We start from the raw sequence: 24,176 nt of genomic DNA, 5'->3' as shown, positions 1-24,176 counted from the left end.
TGTAAAGTACCGTTAATGGAGAGACTAGATGACACTTCGGAAAGAAAAAGTAGAAGAATTTCAATCCAGGTAACTTTCAGCACATCCCGACTGCCGATTAGGGTAATAGGCAACCCTTGTTGACTAACACAGTTTAGTAATTGGCTCCCTCGCCGGGAACCTGACTCGTATGGTCAGACACCTACAGACAAGTCAAAACGGTTCTTTTAAGAAAAATCTCTGGCTGGTCCTCTATCATTCACTCCAATTTCAAAAGTTCATAAACAAGACTGCTCTTCTCAAAAAAAAATAAAAATAAAAAAAAAAAAATAACGCTGCTGCTCAGCAGCGTTATTATTACAAAGTAATGACAAATATTTAAAAAAAATCGGCAAAAACCTATTCCATTTACAACACGTCTAACCTCAAATTCCCCTGTTTTTCTCTTTCCTTTTCTACCACAGATAAAATGCATGCTCAAACCTATTTCCAGTCCGTACAGACTTTCTACTAGGCGAATTTTTTTTTCTCCTCGGAATGGCCCACGGATATGTCATTAAGCATTGATTGACTTTCAGAGTGATTTTCTTGTGAGTAACAACCTCAGAAAGTTTCTCGACTAAGTAAAAATGAAGATTTTTTGAGAATTTCTCAGAGAAGACTCAAGTTTGTGGTCCGATGACGCTTCATGACATAACTGTGAGTCATTCTAAGCAAAAAATACCAAAGAATAAAATAAAACCACCCCGATCTGTCCAATAGAACGCTCAGACGGACTAGAATAAGGTTTTCAGCTCAATTTTCTTAATATGTGAAATTATTTGCTAATTTACCTCATTTACAGGCGCCGAAGCAGTGTCGGACTCGCTAACAGGTTCCGCAAGATAGTAAAAAAGGCGTATGTGTCCTTGCGCACTACCGATTAAACCTCCACCCGTGGCGACCCGCCCCTCCAGAGAATAGCTGGTAGAGCATTACTTCAGAAGGGGGATTAAGCGCCGTCCACACACACACATTCAGACAACAAAGCAAATAGCAAGGCACATACACACACAAAAACAGATCCACAAATAACTAAAAAAAAACAGCACAAAACAACACCAAACACACTTGAACCAAACATACCAACAGGTATACACTACTCGCGCACAGACACACGCACACCAATAACTGTCGCAACACTCATACTTACCATACGCATACTTACATGCCATCAGTGGCTTGGTAGTATATCCGAATCCAACCAAAGTTTAGATCAGTAATGATGGTGGTCCTTACTGATCTCGGTAGGCATTAAGGTTACACTTTAAAACACAATCCCAGGCGGATTTCAATTCCAAACCACGAACTGATTGGTTCCAAACTAGATCAGAACTCTGGCACTAGTTTCTAATTGTTGAAGCAATTTTGCCTCGCATGATGAGCCGGATATAACCAGGTGTCTATCTGTTGCTCTCAACAGAGTCCAGAATAGAAAGCAATAGGTAATAACCTATTGCTTCCGGTCTGTTTCCTATTGCCGGAATGCAAGAAAGATTCACAGATCCTGTAGTTGAACGTGTTGGATTTTGATTTGAAGCTGAAAATACTGAATAGGATGAATAGCATTAATTCTTGTTTTAGCATTAATCCTAGTAAAGGCAGATACTTTTATACGGATTTGAATACAAGATCGTGCACACCGGTGTTCTTTGGTGGTGTTTTTTTTTCAACCCCCGGGACCACCGTTAGAGTTATTGCTTCAGAGGATGTTCTTTGGTGGTTGGGATTAAAATTAACCGCACGTTTCAGATGTTAAGATGTTTAATACTACACTTCATTTACATTCATACCCTTCTCATTCATCTTCTGAAGTAATACCTTACGTTACTTTCGAAGGCTAAACAAAAAAATAAAATAAAAATTCTTGTTTTGCGGCTCACAGTGACAATACAGGTAGTAAAAATATAGCCTGCGGCATTTCAAGGCGACAGCAAGCTCTCCATTCATTAAGTATGATACTATTCGGGAGAAAAGATCTCATTCAAGGTGGGTAGTTGATTACGGTGATATAATCAGAAATCAGTGGGCAGTATTTTGTTTGATAGAACCGTATAAGACTAAATGCAGGCTTTTTAACGTGCGTGTCAGGAACTGATTTTAATCATGCAAAGCTCGTAAGAGGTACACCATATTGTGAGTACACCATATTTGAATTTTACAACAGTTTAGTTTTTCTAGTTAAAAAGAATAAACATATTCTATAAAAAGAATATGTACGTTTATATAAACGTACATTTTTAACACACACACACACACACACACACACACACACACATACATATATATATTAAAATAATCATCGATTTTCCGAAACTGAAATAATCTGAAAATAACAATAATTAGGTTTTTAACGTTAAGTATTATTGAGATTAGATTTGATTAAATTTTTAATTATTTTTTACCTGTATTTCAAATTACATAAAATTGAATAAAAGATCATTGTTGAATTCACATTAAGATCACACACATGTGTGTGTGTGTATGTGCGCGCGCGCGCGCGCGTGTATGTGTGTGTTTATTTGTATACGTCGCTTCTAATTTACATTGCAATTTCTACTCATCAAAATCTGTGTTAGGATAGGATTCTTGGTATTTATGTTAGTAATCAATCTTTACTATAGCTAGTGATTATATTCACTTATGAATGGTAACTTTCAAATAATGTGCATTCGTATTCGTGTATAAGCGCATGCGTTCAGGTATCTGTACGCCGTTCCTAATTTATATTTGACCCCTTCTCCAGATCACTATGTGTATGTGTGTTTGTATATTTTGAGTGAGGCTTATCATGATATTCAAAATTAAACGAAGATGTTTTGAAACCATCACCATCAGAGCTGCTTACATTCTCTAGACCTTTTTGTTGTATTTGAAGCACACTCTCTCATCACTACTGGCAATGATTTTACCCCAGGCATAAATCCATATTCGTGAGATGAGCTGGCAGGAAGCTGTTTTCTAGATTCCCTGTTCTGAATACATATATTTGCTACTACTACCTACAGAATAATTTATAGTTTAAAATTAAAGCAGATTAATTCAATGTAAATCAAAATTTTAACAGAAAAATTATAATACAAATGGTTAATAAAAAATACTGTATATTAATAATTTGTGAAATTTTACGTGATTTTTTTTTTAATGTAAGTTTCAGATTTGTAGTTCCTAAAGCACGTAAAATGAAAAAAAAAGAATTAAAACACTACATCATTTGACCCACCGAGTTGTTCTAGTGGTAAACTCATCGCCGTAAATCAATTCATTTCGAAATCTAAGGTTCTCAGGTTCAAATCTTAATAAAGGTCGTTGCATTTATTGGGATTTGAATACTAAATAACACCGGTGTTCTTTGGTAGTTGGGTTTCAATTAACTACATGTCTCAGGAATGGTTGGCCTAAGTTTGTTCATTACCTGAATTACATTACGTTGTTAAGTCGCAAATTAGTTTAACTGTTAATGCGACTAAAAAATTAAAAAATACTTCATTTAATTACATATAGTATTCATTCTTATTTAAATAACAATAAACAATTATTTAAAAGATGTTTAATATACACGAATGTCCCACGAAGAAACGAAGAAATTTTCAGGACTACTGGTGGACTGTTCTACTGGTGAAAATAATGAAAAAAGTTCATATAAACATAGATTTGAAAATGCTTTGTTTTCAAGTTACGGCTAGCGAAAGATTTCGCCCGGATTTCAGCTCTAATAATAAAAAGAAGCCCTACTGTAATTTCTAGGACCCAAATTAAGGAGTAATGTTGGTGGTTTTTTTATAATATGAGCTGAGTAATAGGATAAAACAGGTCTCAGAACTATAACTCCAGTAGCTGTTTTTAAGATATCCGACATAAAATACAAAATTTGGTGTCGAAAAACGTTTTTAACAGCTTTGTTAAATGACTAATAAATGCGGAAGTTTAGTAATAAAACTTGTAGAGAATTTAATTTTGAGAAAATTAATGTAAATAGAGCTAATAAAAACTTTTGGTCACAATTTTCATTGTTGACCATCTGTAAGTATTTTCGACCTATACAATAGTTTTTAAAGTATATTTCTAAAGTAACGTACATTTAAATTTAGTTTATTACGTAATCATTTCGTTTTACCGGTTTAAATTACTGAATAACACACAACTAAAAAATATTGTTTTACAAATTTTGTATTTCTTTTAAAATTATTTTCAGTAATTAGCGTTTTTGTTTTTAAAAAACCTTTCGGCACGCCGGAAGGCAGTGGTAGATTTCTCTGGTGCTGAGTACGGAATAAAAAAGATTTCCACCTTAAAGTTAAGAAAAACTTCAAATTTACTCAACATGACGATGGTTGCATGTGAAAAAAGTTTCACATGTTTAGCATACGACAAGCCCCATCCTCTTACAATTGCAGCAACATTTTGGTCATCCGTTGCCGGTAAGGGTTCGTCATATCAAAAATTGTTTCAGACAAAAGTTTTAGGTAATATTTAGAAAATTAATGACCACTTTAAACTGATTCGATGCTGTACCTATTAAGGGAGATATAATTTTTTTTGTCTTTGAAACCCCATTTTTCCGACTCCCTGGGCCAATGTGGTAATGTCAAAAAACTTTACTTGTATAAGTTTTAGGCTCTTATCCAAAGAATAGTAGGAACTTTAAACGAATTCGATATTTTACTTAATAAGAAAGTTATAACGATATTTCGTTTTTTTTCGAAAAAGACCCCGATGGCCCAATTTTGCTCATTAACTAACTCGACCGAAATTTTGAACTGACTGTGGTTTTGGTGTCCGGGAAATGTGAAGCGCAAAGATATGTCGAAATTTTTCGCAAGTCGAATCATGGTACCCATTACAATAGGTAGCTTTCTTATGAAATCTACCTGAAAGAATGTTTATTAGGTGCAGAAAGAATAATACGACTTTGTCTATTTTTCGTCTGTTTTGCTTTAATAAAAACCCGCTTTTTAAAAGTTTTTGTTCACTTTTTATTGGTTGATTAATTTTCTAAGAATTAAATTCCAAACAAGTTTTCTTACTAAATCGTCCTCATTTATTTATTAGTCATTTAACAAAGCTGTTGTACAACAAACCTACAAAGCTGAACGTACCAGAGTTGTTAGGGAGCTCGAGAGTGTGAATTCCTTCTTTGATCTGCGAGTCAACTGGAAAATTCGCAGAGAATGGACTATTGTGACTGGCTTCCTCAGTTTCCTCGCCCGAGCAGGTCGGCTGAAGGGGTATAATAGACCCCGGGTGGCTAGAGACCGCCTGGACAGTTGATTGGCCGGAGGTAGTCGTGTTGGCAGGCGGGATGGCGATCCCATGCATCCGTGAGGCGTATCATCTTGATACACCGATGTTAGTAGTGAAAGTAAATGTCATGCGGGACTCTGCGATGAAGTTGAGTGGGAGTAGGAGGTCTGTCCGCCTCTCTCTGGTAGACCAGACCGGAGTCCACAAATGAAACTAAGTCAGGGGTACGAACTAAAAGTTGAGTTCACTAAAGGAACTAGGTCTAAAGTTAGTTGTCGTGAATAACATTTTTTGGTGGTATGTTATTATTCTATTGCCTCGATTATTATGAGATATTTACGAAATTGGCTCTGTAAAATGTAGAACTAGGCGCGGGGTTCGTGCTTCTAACTCGGTTAGCTAGTTCAGAGGGAAACGATGTAAGACATTCAAGATGTGCTGATGAGGCTTACAGCGAAGGCAAAAGCCGAGTTTAAAAATCACCGATGCAAATGTCTACCAAGGCATTTACATCGGTCGTATCCCAACAAGGCTTGGCTTATTACTATGAGATGTAAAAAATTAGAAGGCGAAAGGCAACTCTCGTTAAAGCCCATAAAGGGTAGGAATGGGGAGGGCGGCGACCGGAAGCGTCACAAGGCGGGTGACACTTCCCCTACGGGGTTGGGATGTACGACAAACCTAAAAAAAAAAAACTTGTTTTTCAACACTGAGTTTTGTGTTTTACATGGAATATCATAAAAACTAGTGGAATTACAGCTCTGAGACCTATTTTATCCCATTTACCAGCTTAAATCACATAAGAAACCGCCAACTTTACACATTAATTTGAGCCTCCTTTTATTAAAATTACAATAGGGCTTTTTTTTTAGAAGAACTGAAATCCGGGAGAAATCTTTCGCTAGCCGTAACTCGAAAACGAAGTGTTTCCAGACCTTGTTTTATGAACATTTTTCATTATTTTCACCAATAGAACATGTTCTGAAAGTTTCTCCGTATTTTCGTGGGACATCCCCTATAATATTAAGAAAATAACCAGAAAAATATTTTTCGGAAAACAATTGTTTTGAGAATAGAATTTATTTTAATTCAAGCAGACCGCAATGTAATAACTCCTTTTTCTCAATCCACTTTTTAAAAACCCCTAAAAATAAGTTCATTCTGTAATCACTAAAATCATGGTTAACTGTTTTATTATTTTAATCACTGAAATCCAAAGAATCATCTGATGATATATTTAATAGTAATAACCAGTCGTGTTAACACTTCTAATCAACTTACATTTCTTCATTCAAAACAAAAATAGGAAATGATAAATCCACAAGGATTCATCATTTTCTTTGAAGCATGACAGATTAAATAACAACAGAGTAAATAAAATTACCTACACTCATTAAGATCAATGAAAGTAACTATTAAATTAACCATTAGGAAGCATTTATAAATATATGTATAATAATAATAATAATTTATATTTGTAAATAATAAAGTTCATTGAAAAAGTTTTTTAATTTAAAAAATATAGAAAAACTTTTAAAAATAAAAAATACATTATTAATGTTGGTATTAATATTTTAATAGGTATTACTATTATAATTATATTATAATACACTCTGCTAGTAGAACTTGTGAGTGGCTTGTTAACAGTAATATAATATTATTTTGCTGGTTCATAAAATAATTATACAGAGTGATTCACGAAGAATGTCACTAACTTTCAGGACATATTATACTGATGAAAATAAATAAAATGTTCATATAAACATAGGTTTGAAAACGCTTCGTAAGTGAGTAATGGCCGGTGAAAGATTTTGCCCTGATTTCTGCTCCTTCAGTAAGATTAAGCCAGAATGTAATTCTTGGAACTGAAATTAAGAACCTAGCAAAGGTTATTTGGCCTGAAATCCCCCTGTTTGGGAATTTTTTATGATATTCTCACTGTGCAGCTTGTGTGTTTCCATTGTTGAACCCGTAAACAAAAATTATGTCTGCGTATTCGTCAGTGGAAAATTTATTAGGTGCTCTTAGATAATGACATTCGCAGTTATTACATCCACTTATTTTTAAGTGTTTATAGCTGTTCAAATGCAATACAAAAACTTTGTTTTGAAATAAATTATTCCAAACTAACTTTGATAAAATTAATTTTTAATTAGCTTTAAATATAACTAATAATTTTTTTTTGTTTTTTTAAGTTTTGATTATTTTTTATAATATTTAATTATTTGTTTTTTGTAAAGCTTTTTTTCATTTAATACCTACTTAAAATTTGTTTTATTAGACTGAAATTTTTATGTTTGTGTTAAGTTTCTGTTGTCTATATTTATACCATTTTACTCAGAATTAAATTCTCTATAAATTTTGTTTTAAATTTTTATGTGTTTATTACCCTTTTAACAAAGTTTGTGCTACAACATAAAACAATGTGTTTTCGACCCCAGTCTTCTGCCTTCTTTCACTCTATTTCATGAAAGCTCCTATATACAGATTTCACGTAAGATCACTAAATTTGAGTGTAATTGGAAGAATTACAATTTGGCTTTATTTTACCGAAAGCATAGAAATCAGGGAAAAATATTTTGCCAGCCGACACTCAGTAATGATGTGTTTCCAAATTTATGTTTACAACAATAAAAGTATTAATTCTTTCTTGTGTATAAAAGAATTTAATTATCAAATCAGTTGTTTTATCTAAAAATCTGGCACTGCGTAACTTGATTAAGTTCCAGTTGTCAATTTCATTTCTACCCTGACAGTATCAATATATTAACAAATGTTCCTTTTACATTTTTGGTAGTTAAATATTTAAATAAATATTTTATTTTGATAAATTACATACATCATATAGGTAGGTAGGTAGGTAGATCACAAATTAGAGTAATAAAGTATTAGAGTAATTAGAGTAAAAATATTTTGATTTTACTTGGAAATATCAAAATATTTTTATCTACTTGGAATTTATCATTTAACTATTATTAAAAATTACATTAAATATTATTAAAGTAAAAGTGTAAATATACTAACTACAAAATAAAGAAAAATTCAGAAAGTAAAAAAAATTCAGGTTTTTTATTTGTTTTTTTTTTACGTTTTAAATATTTAAACATTTGATTATGTATTCATAAAGCTTATGCAGGATTATGAGTGAATTTATAACCAGAATTAACAATGCTGTGATAGTTTCTATAGTTATAACAAATAAATACTTTTGAAACAGTTGTACATTCTATTTTATTTTTACTGTTTGTTTTGTTTTTTAATTCACATTTTTTATTTTTTAAACATATAAATATTTGATTTTAATACAGTATTAACAATGTTCATTATGATGAATTCCTAATCAGCATTGTTAATACTATCAGCTTCTGTAGTTATAACAGAAAAATAATGACAAAATGATTTTTTATTTTTTAAACATGTAAATATTTGATTTTAATACAGTATTAACAATGTTCATTTTGATGCATTTCGAATCAGCATTGTTAATACTATCAGCTTCTGTAGTTATAACAGAAAAATAATGACAAAATGATTGTTCTATTTTTACCTTCCCGGCTCTATAGTAGTTACATGTGTATTATTTTGTATAGTTAGGCAGTATACTTTAAGGGAAGGTACACTCACTAATCTGCTCAAATTTTGGCCAGATCTTGGCATTTCATTTTAGCTCTGAAATATTGGGGATGGAGTTTTTTTTTACATTTCCAAATTGTATGGACCGATTTGGATAAAATTTAGCATGATGGTTTATATATGAGGCATTCATGTCATTCAATTTTGGTCACAAGCGATCAGGGAGATGTTGATCTTAAGAGTGTCGAATATCAAAATTTTACTCAAAGAGTAGGTAAATAAGATTAGGTAAATCTTTTCATCTAATCTAATACCAATTAGGTAGCTATTTCTAACAGGGTTTCATCTTATTCAAACCTCTATAAAATGATGGAGGAAAACCCCTTTTTTCTTTTTTTGATGTTTCTGGATTAAAAGTCACATTCTTATACTAATTAGATGATTCCATTACATACATTAATATGTTACTGTGGTTACGTATTTGGGCAATTTCATTTAGGGGTGGGTGACAAGCCCAATTTTTTACCTTTTTTCATTGTTTATTGTTTTACTGAATTAATCTATTTTTTATGAAATTTTGTGCAATGACTTCTGAGTATGGGTTTTGTTAATTTTGGCTACAATTGGTCAAGAGGGTTGGGAGATATGGCCACCTATCTCATGTCTCAAAAGTTTATTCAAAGAGTAATATTTTTACTTCGCTCTCTACTCGCATATTTACATAATTTGTTTTTTTAATTTTCCTCTTAACTAGCAAGCTGTTGAAGGCAAAGCCCTCAGGAAAAAATTCAGAAATTTCCTCCAAAAAATTTGCAATAGAATTTATTTTTATTTTTTCACCATACAAAATGAGCTTTTCATGAATAAACCACCAAAACATAAAAATTAACAGAGCACTCCCATAGAAAAAATAAAATTCCTATTACAGTTGTTTAAAAGTATAATTACTTCATTTTTCTTTTGAAATATTTCACTATAAATATCATGATGAGATAAACCCAGTTTCATTATATGGAGATTCCATATTAGTTTTTCAAAGATTCTTTCATTTTACAAAATCCTACAGTCTTTTTTGTTGTATCATATCTATTTTGGGGAAGATATTAAGGTGAACTCAGAGTTAGTAGATTTCTCCAAAGTAATATATTTGCCAAGAAAAGAGTGAAGTTAACTTTGGAGGTTTTAATTTAAGAGCTAAATTTTATTTCAGTCAAGATTAATAGTAGATTTTAATTTTATTAAAATTGGTTGAACCATTTTTTAGTTCTATATTAATATTAAGAGAGTTTAGGAGGGCTGGCAATATCCCATTGTATATATCTACTTCATATATATTTTCCCTATATTTATATATATCTACTGTACGTATGTATCATATTAATTGGCCAATAATTAATCTTTATCCATTATTCTCGCCAAAATTCAGTTTTTTAAACCATACGACTTTCTGGTTTTTAAATTAGTACACATTCAAAATTTTAGTCTAGCATAAGATTTTTATTCATTAAAAAGCTGTATTAATTTTTTTATGTTTGTTCTTTGATTTATTTTATCTCTTTTGTTAAGTAATATGGAAACATTGTATTCAGTATTGAAATCAGTTATGCACCATCAATTGGTCTGTAATATTTAATAATAGTAATCAGTTCTGTTATTTTAGTGGAACATATTAAAATGATGAAACTCATGTTTTACGTAATTTTCTTTCTTAATCTATGCTACTGCCCTTCTAATCGCTCTTAAAATAAAATACAGAACACAAGACTGTTCCAACTAATTTTAATAAAATTAAAATCTACTATTAACCTTGACTGGAATAAAATTTAGGTCTTAAATTAAAATGTCCAAAGTTAGCTTCACTCTTTTCTTGCAAATATATTATTTTGGAGATATCTACTAACTTAGTTCATCTTAATAAGCTCTTCCCGAAAATAGTATGACAAAAATTAAAGACCATAGAGTTTGTAAAATGAAAGTGTCCGAAAAAAATATGATCTTTATATAATGAAACTGTTTTTTTCTCATAATGATAAAATGAGATTTCAAAAAAAAAATAAAAAATAGGAATTTTTTTAGTATGGGAGTCATTTGTTAACAATTTTTATATTATTTTGGTTGTTTATTCATCAAAAACTTATTTTGCACAATAAAAACATTAAAATAAATTATATTGCAAACAATCTTTGTATGAAACTTCTTAAATGTTTTCCTTTTTTTGATAATACATAAGAACTTTCATCTAAAGGAATGCTAATTAATTCAGCTAGAAATATATAACAGCTTAATTTATAATGTTTGATAAATTTCTGTGCAATTTTATCTTATGTCAATGAATAAGTTTTAATAAAATTGACTTGTTTAAATTAAGGTGTGTTTATAACAAACAGTTTTTATCAATTTTATGAAACTGCAATCAATTATAAAGTTTCATCAAACTTTGGCCAATCAAGTTTATAACAGATTATGAATTTTGTTACAATATATCACGGAAGATATTAAAGGGGATTTTATTTTATTACAAAATCATTTTTCAGCTAACCAACATAATTTCATTTCATTACTGTCTTTTTTTCTTTAACTAAAGAAAAATTAAAGAAAGGAAATTATTTGAAACATTATAATACTTTTTAATGTAATTACTTACCATTCATTACACATGTGAGAAATAAGCAAATAAAACAAATTTAAAAGTATGCTATAATCATTTAATTGCCTCATTAGTTTTTAATTATTCTTGACCAATTTAGACTTTTTTTTTGCAATGGTTTTGACGCATATTTCAAATAATAGTTCCTTAGGTAAGAAAAGATTATTTTAAAAGATTTTAAACACCAGCAAATTCAGTTTGATAAGCTACATAAAAAAAAGATCTGAGTAGTAATATATATATATATATATATAAGAATAATTATTAGACTATTTATAAAGTGCTTGGTGGGAAAGTGATAGTTGGTAGATATACCTATAGTGGGTATTTCCCTCCCTCTATAGGGAGCATACCCAGTCATATTTCAACCACCCCTAATCAAAGCGATATCTAATATGTATATCCTTTGTACCTTAGTCAAAATTTATTGCTATACCGCAGGAAACAGGAAACAATTCAGTAGATGTTGGCAGGATTTCCCAGCAATAACTGCAGTAACAGAACAAAAAAACATAAGATCTGTCTCATGCTTGTACAAGTGTATGAATGTTCACAGCAATTTTTTACACTTCCATAAATTTAGTGTAACTCTTGTGATCATCATCAGTCACACATTTACATGCGCACGCATACATATACATACACACATAAGCACATACACATGTACACATCTACACAGACACTTACACATGCACACATATATACACTCTTATATACACACACACACATACATGCACATACACATTTACCAATCTATTTTCAAAACTTGCTGTACTGACAGTTCTACTTTGTAAGACTTTATACAACATTAGTTCATGTCTTTTACCCTAGTGAAATCATATATATCTGGTTAATCTTTCTTACTGTTGTTTGTTCTCTATCAGTTACACTCCATCTATTTATTTTGTAATTATCTATTTCCTGTTTTGAGCAAATTAAGATTCTTAAATAAAGCATCCACTTGATTACACTGGTCATATGATTTTAGTCTCATGAGTACCAATAGGTGTACTTAATGCACTTTTTTATCCTCTTTCAAATTTGTATTCGGAAATTCTCCATCACCTACAGCTTATTGTTATTTTAATTTTTTTTAAATATTTTTAAATTTTTGTTCGTCCATTGTCAAGTAAAAGCTCCTAGAGTATTGTAAACTTAAAGGGTAGCGTTGGTACTGTTGTGCAGGTTCAGACGTGTATAGACATGTACAAATGTGATCTAGTGAAGCACAAATTCATCAGATTGATGCCAGTTGCTCACAACTGGCTAGTATCACAATACTAGTGAACCAGTAAACACATAATTGTGAGTGCTTTGTGTGACTGGATTACTGTGTATTACATATTTACAACTTTATTTCTTTCTTTTAAGTAGTAATTAGTTACAAAATGCCTAGAGTTTGTTTAAATCATCCTAACAATTTTTTTTTATGTATGTGGTGAAGTGATGCTCAAGTCCCAAAGGTGAAACCTTACTCCATTAGTAAAAAAGTGTTATAACTTTATTTTGCGTGTAAAGAAAGGGGTCAAACAAGGGCAAGGGTCCCACCCACTGCATGGAAAAATGACACATGCCACATGCTATTTGCTACACCTATGATTTGGAGGGATCCCAAAGCTCATTCTTCTGACTGTTATTTCTGCTTAACAAACATTAGATCAAAACATACAGTGGTGTACCCTAACTTGCAATCTGCAATGAGGCCAGTTCCACACTGCGAAAAATTGCCCACACCAAAGCCTCCAGAACATGTGACATTAGATGAAGAGAGCTCAAGAGTCTGATGGAAGTAAGGAAGAAAAAGAAACAGATTCTGGTGATACAACTTTTGAACACAGCATCTGATCCTCATTTACTGACTCAAGAAAATCTTAATGATCTCATACGAGATTTAAAGTTATCTAAAAAAGTCTGAAATGCTTCCTTCCCAGCTAAAAGTATGGAATCTTCTTCAAAAGAATGCAAAGATATATACTTATCGTAATCGTAATTCTGAATTTAAAGATTATTTTTCTGAAGAATATCGCTTATTGTTTTGTAATGACTTTTCTTGTCTTATTGGGACACTGTAATGAACATAACCCAATAGAATTGTGCTTGTTCATTGATTCCTCTAAAGTTAGTTTAAAAGTTGTGCTTCTGCATAATGGCAATAAATTCCCATCAGTACCTGTGGCTCACTCTGCTAGTATGAAAGAAACATATGAAAATTTTTAATTTATATTGGAAAAGCTTCAATATGCAATGTATGAATGGAATATTTGTAGTGATTTGTAGGTAATTGCACTTATTCTTGGTCTGCAGCTTGGTTACAAAAAGTACTGTTGTTTTTTGTGTGAATGAGATAGTAGGGACAGAAAAAACCATTTCATTAGAAAAGAATGGCCTAAACGCAAATCACTCATTCCTGAACAGAAAATGTGAAACATGAGCCATTGTGTAATCCTAAAAATGTTTATCTACCTCCATTACATATCAAACCAGGATTAATGAAGAATTTTGTCAATACCATGGACAATAGTCTGGTTTCATGTACTTAAAACAGAAGTTTCCTAAAATTAGTGATGCAAAAATTAAAGAAGGAATATTTGTGGGTCCACAAATACAAACACCTAATGCATGATGAAAAGTTTGAGGAACTATTGAATCCATTGGAGAAAGGTGCTTGGCAAGCATTCAAAAATATTCCTCAGAGTTTTTTGGTAAATCAAAAGGCAGAAAATTGCAGTGATATTGTCAACAATCTTATAACATCTTATAAAAATTTGGGTTGTAATATGTCCTTAAAAGTACACTTTCTGCATTTGGACCTAGATTTCTTCCTACAAAATCTTGGCACAGTGAGTGATGAGCACGGGAAACACTTTCATCAGGAGATTTCAGCTATGGAAAAGAGGTATCAAGGCAAATGGAATCCTGAGCCAAAAAAATTCTTTATTGTTCCCCAGTATTATTAATCAGTTCATTTATAATCATTTTCCATTACTTCTTGATTAAAAAATTTCTAAATTTTCTAAAATATTAAATCTTTTTTCTTTTACACTATTGTGAATCAGTTTCATTGAGCCTTCCGTTTTCAATGGGGTATGTTCTTCTTTTATTACATATATTGTATAATTTTCCTATTTTCCATACTTATACAGGCTCTCTCATATGTTTGTTAAATCTTAATTTTAACTTTCTTCCAGTTTGCCCAATATCTTATCCCGTATCTTACTGAATTCATCCTGTAGAATTCATTGTAGGATAAAAATAATATGTCTCATTAAAATGGGATCCGTATAGAAAAAGTAGAATCATTCAAGTAATCCATATCATTACTATTTTCAATCAAGAACACATGGGACTTTGATCATACTTGACTGGGCTGCCAGAAGAGATTTCAGAGTAAGTTATACTCTTATCTGGAGATAATTGGACTGCTTGGACATGTTAAGTTTCTGTATTATATTATGTTGTTAGATTGTTTTTTTTTTTCATTTAGCAACATAAATTATAAATGGGAGAAAAATTAGATTCAAAACATTACCTCAACATAGATATGTATAGGCATAGAGTTTTATGTAAAAAAAAAGTCTTATATTGAAGTATAAAAGAAACTTCATGTAGCAGGAAAATGATTGAATGAAAGTTTAAGCTTGACAGAATGTGTTTTTACTTCATATTTTGCATTGAGTTAAAGATGGAATTGTCCATAGAGTTCCATGTAGTGAGGACCATAAATGACTTTATGGTCCTAAATAAATGCCTTATGGTCCTAATTTATTGCTCCTAAATAATCTTTTTTGTAAAAAAAAGAATTATCAGTAATTTTGAAAATAAATTCACATTCATTTCTGTTTGAAAAAGTATGTTTGTATGCATGAACAGTGTCAAAATAAATATTAATAAATATTAAATAATAATAAATAAATATGAAAAAATACTTGACGGGATGTGTTTTATATACATATGCCTATGTATAAAGTTTTGAGGGTCAAAAATTTCATGTTCTTGACTGATCAGTATCAGCTAATTTCAGTTGAACCACGTCTGATGTCTGAATACTTTTATAATAGTTATTGTGGAACTTAAATCGTTCCAATAAAAAAGCAAGAATGCCAATTGAAAAACTGTTTTGCACATAAGATTACATTTTTATTCAGGATACCTAAACACAATCATTCATAAACTCATCATTCTTATTTATAAATTTCATGGTACAGAAGGTGTCAAAAAACCCTATTTTAAAGATTATAGAGGTAGTGGCACCATCTTTCTGTCAAGTTGTCATACTTGCCAGAGCGTGTGCTAGCAACGCCCTCTTAATAATGCAATTGCTATGCATTAGTAAAGAAATAATAATAATAGTAATTTTATTAAACTGATGAAATTCAAAGCAGTATGCTATCTCAACATACAGTTATAATTAGTATTAGATGAGGAAAAAATCTGAATAAAATTAGATGAAGCGCTTTACTGTTAAAAAATAGTATTAATGAATAAAATAAATGGAATTGAGTTACTATTAGAAGTAAAAAAATACTTAAATTTTTATATTGACAAATAATCTTTGTACAGTTCAATTTAATTGAAACAATACATAATTATTATAAACTATAATAATAAAAATATTATTAAATAATTTGTTTTTATATCATCGTTACACAACTTTTTCTTTTTAGATTTTATTTTAAATGTTGGAACAACACATGTAAACATATATTTACAACAAATGAAAAGGATGTCATTAAACTTTATTGTAGTTTTAAAATGTAAACTTTTTCATCACTTATTATTTCTATTCAGCTTCATAGTGGCTTAAAATCTTTAATTACTTAGCGTTCTATTTTCAGCAACAAATTTAAAAAAATAAAGTTTCACAACTTTTACAAAATATAACTAACTATGCTTAACATGTACTGATAGATCTTAATTTTTACTTACAATAAACAAAATAGTCCTATTTGTTATTATGGTATAACTACTACTTTATCTCTTTGGAATTTTAAAAGAATAATATTTATGTAAGGTTTACTTGTAAACATACAAATGGTATTTCCTAAAACTTATTATTATAAGGGTAACTAATAATTATACCACTTACACAGTATCAGTTAGGTGAGTGGTAAGTACAAGACTGCAATTCAATCACATATTGTGATAGTTTTTCGGTGGTTTTGTGGGAACTGGTTCAAGTCATATTACAAACTATACAAAAGAGTAACTAGTTTTAACTGACTTGAATAGGTTATTTAGAACTCAGCCATTTAGAACTGCTGAGTTTAAACAGTCATACAACCTATTCTGAGGAAGAAAATCATAATAAATAAATATTAAGATAAAATACATGTTAAAGTAATATTTAATATAGCTCTATTTTTATGATTTGAAGTACAATTTTTATATGATGGAATTAGTATAACTAACATTTTGGAGATTTGGTTAATGCAGTAGGTGATATCTTATAAATAATATCCGACAGTAATGACACTCAGAACAAGTACTTAAACAGTTTGATGAAACATAAATTTCACTTGATTGCTTGGAGTGCTGATGTCAGGTAGTACATTTAGTTCAATGAATAAAACAGCGGGAATCCACTTCACCCCAAATCTTTCACAATAATCCTGGTGTAAATGCTTGTATTCTTCAGAATGATGGACTTTTATCTCACTCAAGCCACCTACAACATTTCATTGATGCAACTTTCATCAGATAAAATGAAAAACTTACATGGAATGGAAACTTTTATTTTACTTAAATATGTACAGAATTTTATTTACTTTACCTGTCTCTTAGTTACTTTGTCTATTTATTTACTTTGAATTTTATAAACAACTTGAGAGCTGTTTCTCACTGCCCAACCATCAGACTCTACTATCCATGACATCTTCATTAATACATTCCATTAATAAAATTCTACCGCATCAATAAAATTATTATTCAATAATCATCAATAAAAGTCACATCAGTGTAGGACACCCACTTACTATATGCCTGAAAGGTATCGGTATGGAAATCTTTCCTTAAGCTACTGTCTCATGTTGAATTTCACATTAGATGGTTGGTACAGTATTTTAAACTATAATTTTTTTTTAATTAGGTTATATTTTATAGTACAGGAATTTTTAAATATTAATTTTGTTTAAAATCTGAAAATGGTAATTATTAGAAAAATTAATTTTCTTTCTTATTTTGCAGGGTGAACTGGATACAAACATTGTTGCTGATGCATATGTTATAATGTATTCCGTAATTGATAAAGCAAGTTTTCAGAGAGCAGAGGTTGAATTAAATCGACTACAAGATAATAAAATGCTAAGGTCTCGCCCTGCCATTCTTGTAGCTAATAAGGTTGATCTAGTTCGTAGCAGAGCTGTATCCTCACAAGGTAATATTAATAAGTTTATAATTACATTTTTCCATTGTAAAAATTTCATAATTGAAATTTATGTAAAGGTTCTAGTTTATATTTATTTCCGTTGACTTCAACAAAAAATATATAAACTTGCATTTATTGGTATTTATTAGTACAAACATTTTGAGAGTATCAGAGCAACCAGAGAAACTTGCTCCCATTATAATAAAAGTAGGGTTCCTTCTGTCGTTTTATTTACGGTTTTATATAATAAATAATTTACATTTAATTTTACTTTTTATTACAATTATGCTATGTATATATATAATAACAAATAAATGGACAAGAAAAATAACATTATAAAACAATCAGAATTAGTTATTACTCTAGCAGTCCACTGTGCTCTTTGAAAAATAAGTCTCTTACATTTTAATTCATTATCATATTCCTCAAAATGTGTCTCATTGAAATAGGAAAATGTCAGACCATACTTATTAATTAATGAAGAAAATATTTTGTAGCAATAATAACATAATCTTTATTCTCTTAAGATTTCTATACTCATTTTTTATAAAATTTTCAAGAAAAGGACAAGAAAAGGTTCTCTTGTCCAGAATTTTAGCAGTACTAAATTAGGTTATTTTAGAGTTATTCCTTGATAAATATATTCAAGAAATGTTTCCTTGTTAAGTCAAGATCTTTACAGCTTCAAAATATATGGACTTACAAATGAGCAATACTTACAGCTACATAAAACTACATTTTAAAGATATGTCATACCTGAAAAATGTAAATAAAATGGAAATTCACAGCTTTTTAGTATCTTCTGCAGTTGTTACTGCTTGTTAGAGTAGTGCTTTAAATTAGTTGACTGTTCTTAAGAAAGTCAATCATCAAAATATTTTCTAAAAATATTATGTTTCTAAAATTCTGCACCCACAAAATACTATTCATCATGACCTTTCCAACTAATTTTTGGCTCCTCATTTTCTATTGCTATGGAAAATCTGAGTGCTATATCTGTAAGGACTATTGTTTAGTCTTAGTTATAAGCTGCAGTGACAAAATTATGTTTATTTTAGAGAACCAAAAGGCTAAGAACTATTCAGTACCTTTTTGTATTCTTATTTAAATAAAGGTACAAGAATATATTATTATACTTTATTTATTTTTGGTAATAAACTCCTGTATAAAATGAATTTCATCAGAGTAAGAAAATAAATATTACTTAATTTAATTCAAATTTTTTGTTAGTTTTTCTATAAAAGAATTAATTTATCTTAATTAATTTTTCTTATAATTATATAAATAAATTAATTCTTTAACTCCTTTATTATGTAGGTGTTCTAAATTTAAATTTTGCATTATAAATTAACATCTATAATTAATGTTACATCAAGACAATATGCATCAAGATTTATATATGGATGAGAGTTATTTCTGATTATTAGCAAACTGTACTAGAAAAAGGCACTATATTTATTTTAGTTTTATGACAAAAGAATTAACTTTAGCACTGCAACTGGAATCCTTTCTAAAATAAAACTAAATGACTAATTATTAAATAGAAAAGTATTCCTTAATGATAAATAGTCGTGCTTGTTAGGTGTAACTGACAGTTATAAAATATGATTAATTACTATCTATTATCCCATTTACTGCCAGTTTAGATATTTAAGTCATTCACTAAAATCTGAGTGTTGTTCTGTGTAATACCATAAAAGTTACCCAAAACATAAATTAATAAAAGTTTCATAATATACTCATATTATTACATTTTATATCTATGTTGTACAAGTATATAAATGCATTGAATTAGGTGATTAAATATCATAAAAATTTAGTAATTTCTTGAAAGAGAAATAACTTGTTAAATTTTGTTATTAAATGACAATTAGTTTGTCTGGAAATATACGAATAAGTGTGAATGATAAGAGATGTATTATTTTAAAAGTTCAGCATTTATCACAGAATAATTAATTTTATTCGAAGGAAACACACTGCAGAGTCATCAGATTAGATTAATCAAGCTCCAATAGGGAGCAGCTATCTGATAAATTATCATTTTTTATACTACGTTATGTACAATAATTTTTTTGAAGGTATGAGCATGGTTCAGAATATAAATAAGTACTTAATTAAATTTTAATAAAAGCTAAATCAAAATCTCTATACAATCAACTAACTAAACTGCCTTGTGGAAGTTTCTTAATTCCAATCTTAAAGAAATCTTTTCATTGCTTCTCAAACCACCTGAAACACCTTCAATATTCTTGTAATTAGTGTTTGAATATTTTTTTCTCCAAAAATTTCTTCAGTGATCTAAATAAGTGACAATTGAATGAAATAAAGTCAGAGCTGCTTGATAAACAAGGAAGAAGATATAGTTTCAATTAACAGGTAGTTATTGTTAATTAATAAGTAAAAAGGACAAGCATGACTTACAAGTACAAAACTGAACCTTCACTTATTCTTCATCTGTAGCAAGAAAATTTAAATAAATAAATGTCCTTTGAATCCCAGGTAATGGGAAGTTATGATCTACCCTAGTGAAGAAATAATTTTACTTTCTTGGAGAAGGAGGTGATTGTGTGTTTAGATGACAATTGATAAAAATCAATTTAAAAAATCAGGATCCCTGTAAAAATGGTGGATCCAAATCTCATCAAATTTAGAATAGAGTTCAAAGATTAGGTCATCTCCTCTTTCAAAATAAGGAAGTAATTGTCACAGGTAATAAATGTTTGTTGTCTGGTGAAAGAAAGCAAGAACACATGTATTATTCTCAGTTATAACTATTGCTCAATTCTCAAACATTAATTACTAACTTCAGGTAATGACATTTGTTATTTTACAACTGGTCCATATAGATCACAAGTTTTTAAAAAACCAATGACTTTTAAAAAAAGTAATTGGTTGCCAAGGATAATGTTGATTTTCCATATGCTCTGCTTTCATAAAATGATTTTGCTCAATCATGACTTTAGTCTACAAAAATTCATTCTCAGCCTACATTAGAAATCTAATAAAAAATTTCACAAGGCTTGGCACTTTTATTCAAGGGAGATTTTATAATGGGTTTATTATAATGCTTGTGTTTAATTGTATCATTGGTCAGTCAAATTTGTAAGTTTATACTTATCTGAGAGTCTGAGTAATTTAATCTTTTAATATATCATAGAAAAAAATAAAATGTTCATTTTTATTTTGCATTTGAACCACCCAACTATTTATTTTTTTTCTTAAAGCAATTTTTGTATGATTCTATTTTCTGCAGCTACAAAGCATTAATTTTTTTTGTGACTGGTCTTTGATATTACTTTCCCAGCAATTATAGGTAGAATAGCTACATTAAAGGGGGGGGAAGTATTGTGATCATGTCAAGAATGAAGTACTAGGTTTTTTTGCAAATCTTCACGTGTATGTGCAAATTACGTATGTATGTAATCAACTTATGAAAATATATACATATATGTAAAACTAGTAGATCATTTAGGGCAAGGTTTGCAGAACATTTTAGATCTTGTAAAAACAACAAGTTAGACTTCTCAAATCTTGCAGACCACTTAATAATCAATAAGCATTCAATCACCAATCTGGATACAAATTTAAATATAATAGAAATTGTAAAAGGATGTGATAATAATAATAATAAATTAAATAATTAAACAAATATTATATTTACAAGTATAGGCAAAAGTTTAATTTGATTAATGTACATACAGAATTTGATAATGACTTTCTTATCTAAACCACCTTAGATAGCAGCACATTTATATAAATTAAATAATTCAAATAATTTCAGTATAGTACTGTATGTGTGTGACTGGACACACAAGTTTTATGACTATATATTTTTGTATGTTTACAATTTGAATGTTTTAAGTTTAATGTGTGATTTTTAAAAAGAAAAAGTTTTTTATTAACTGATGATGAAGGAAACCCTCAAAAGCACTTTTTTTAAATAACAATAAGCATAAGGTAAGAAACATTATTGAATTCTGTACTCTAGAAGGTTATAGTTTTATATTTGACATAATTAGTACAGAGGGGAATATGGACAAATACAATAACAAGAAAAAAATTGATTTGCTAAGTTAAATATACATACATATGTTTGTTGCACTACTTTTGGCCATATATCTTGAGATTGACCAAGCCAATTTTCTTAAAATTTTTTTACAAATATCTATAATGGACTGATATTATTAATTTTATTTCAAATTTTATAAAGGGTTGGAGGATAACACAAAAAAATTAATATTTATTTTTTTCAGAGGTATTTTAGAGAAAGCTTTACTTAAGCAAATTTGTTAAGCTTAACCTATATACGAATATCTTTAGATAAGTTTTTCTTAAAATATATACCCCAAATCTAAAAAATAGATATTCTGTTTTTTTTGTGTGTTTTTTGGAATGTCATGCAAAAAATTTGTTTTTTTTATTACAGATGGTAAATGCCTTGCATGCACATACCGTGCAAAATTCATAGAAATATCATCAACCACAATGTTGATGAACTTCTCGTAGGTATACTTAACCAGATACGCCTAAAACGAGAACAAGGGGATAAAGATACTAGTTCACATTGGTATAAAAATCGTGGCATGGTTCGAGCAAGTATGAAAGCACGCCAAATGTTTACATGGATTTTTGGTAAAGAAGATTCAAAATTTAAAAACTGTGAAAATTTACATGTTCTGTAACAGCCTAAAAATAAAATAAAAAATGCAGTTTTTGTTTCTTTCTAGTCATAATTTTTTTTTTATTATGTATGGTAGATATTTGTAATAATAAAAAAATATTAATCATTATTAAATATAAGTGTGAAGTATAAATATGTATTATATGTTCTTTTTTTTATAGGTACAAAGTATCACTTAGAAATTGTTTTCATCTTAGCAATTTTATACATATAATGTCATTAAAAAACATAACATAATGTTTAACAGAAATCTACTTATAAGATGAGATTAAATTGGTTTTGGTTTGGAATTAAAACAAATAATCTTATATTATACTAGTAAATTTGGTATTTTTATATTTTACTTCATATCAAATATTGTTTTATATGATAAACCTTTTCATTTGTTTTGACGATTATAGATTTTATGTTGTAAATCATGAAAAATGTTTTCTTTTTCCTTTAATTATGTATAAGAAATAAATAGAAATTTAAAAAAATTAAATTGTATAAAATTGTTCTTACAGTCACAAAAATGACATATCACTAATTAATTCTATGTTTGATTATAGAAAATTCTTCTTTTTCCATTTTTGTTATGATTGAATAAAGTACAAAATATTTAGTACAAAACAATTTTTCTATTCAAAAATATGTGCATAAGCTAGAAAATGTATTTCCAACTACCTTAGAAGTATCGATTATGTTTAAAGTATAGACAGAAAAACTTTTTTTTTTGAGAAGGTGGTAGTCAATCATAAACTAGCATTGTTAAATTTATGCATTTATCACCAATAATAAAAACAGTGGATATTTTAAAAATATAAACCCAATGGATTTTCCTATCATAGGTCATTGCCTGTTACAAACATCAGCAATGGTGGTACCACTTTAATGATTAAATTTTTCAATTTTACCTCACATCTTAGTCAACACAAACCAAAATTTCATTTAATTACAATTTTTGATTTTTGATTAAATGCTTACCACAAAAAAACCTTGCATTTGTTTTTCCACTTGATACTGCCATGTTATATTATACTAGTTAAACTTCAAACAAAGCTTTCTGTAAGTAATTTGTTTTGTATTGGTGTTAACTATCAATTCACAAACAAAAAATTTGAAAAAATTAAATTCCAATGGGATTGTATTATGATTAAAATTGTATTGTCTAGGAGGTGAGTGAATAATGAAATTAATGATCTAATAATCTTTTACTGAAAATAAGGATTAGATAAAACATAACAAATACTAATTAATTAACCTTATTCATGCGTTTCCCATACACACAGTATATCTTCAACATCACATGAAAAACAATCTGTAAAAAAAGTATTTATTTTTTGTGATTAGCTTATTACAAGGTTCAATTTTATTAACAGCCACTAAAATTACATTAATAATAATTGTTCGTTGTAAAACAATTTATGTAGATCAATCCTTAATTAACTAACTACAACTAATTTCTAGGGAATGATTTATGGAATGTAGCAAATGATATTTTTTATTTACTTCAAACTCATTACTTCTGGCTTGATATTACTACATAAACTTGAAGCGTGTAGCTTGTGCGTTGGATATACAGGTCAGTAATATATTGTTTAGATACACCTTAAAACATTAATTAAGCTTAGTTATTAATATATGTTTAGTAAAAAACCTTAACGAAA

The 24,176-nt window shown here is 29.2% G+C and overlaps 1 protein-coding gene across 1 annotated transcript in view; it reads left to right on the top strand.

Annotated features, from left to right (window-relative positions):
• The window catches only part of LOC142321533 (GTP-binding protein RAD-like), a 110,062-nt gene extending 87,328 nt beyond the window's left edge, over nucleotides 1-22,734 (top strand). The window contains 3 exon segments of the mRNA XM_075359695.1: nucleotides 17,666-17,855; nucleotides 22,273-22,317; nucleotides 22,320-22,734. Coding sequence (XP_075215810.1) covers nucleotides 17,666-17,855; nucleotides 22,273-22,317; nucleotides 22,320-22,528 — 444 coding nt within the window. The 3' untranslated portion in view covers nucleotides 22,529-22,734.
• Nucleotides 22,735-24,176: the final 1,442 nt, after the last annotated feature.

Source organism: Lycorma delicatula, chromosome 3, assembly GCF_047948215.1.
Source record: "Lycorma delicatula isolate Av1 chromosome 3, ASM4794821v1, whole genome shotgun sequence".
In the NCBI taxonomy this organism is placed as follows: Eukaryota; Metazoa; Arthropoda; class Insecta; order Hemiptera; family Fulgoridae; genus Lycorma; species Lycorma delicatula.
Note: the sequence above shows the minus strand (reverse complement) of the source record. Positions and strands in the feature narration are given on the sequence as shown.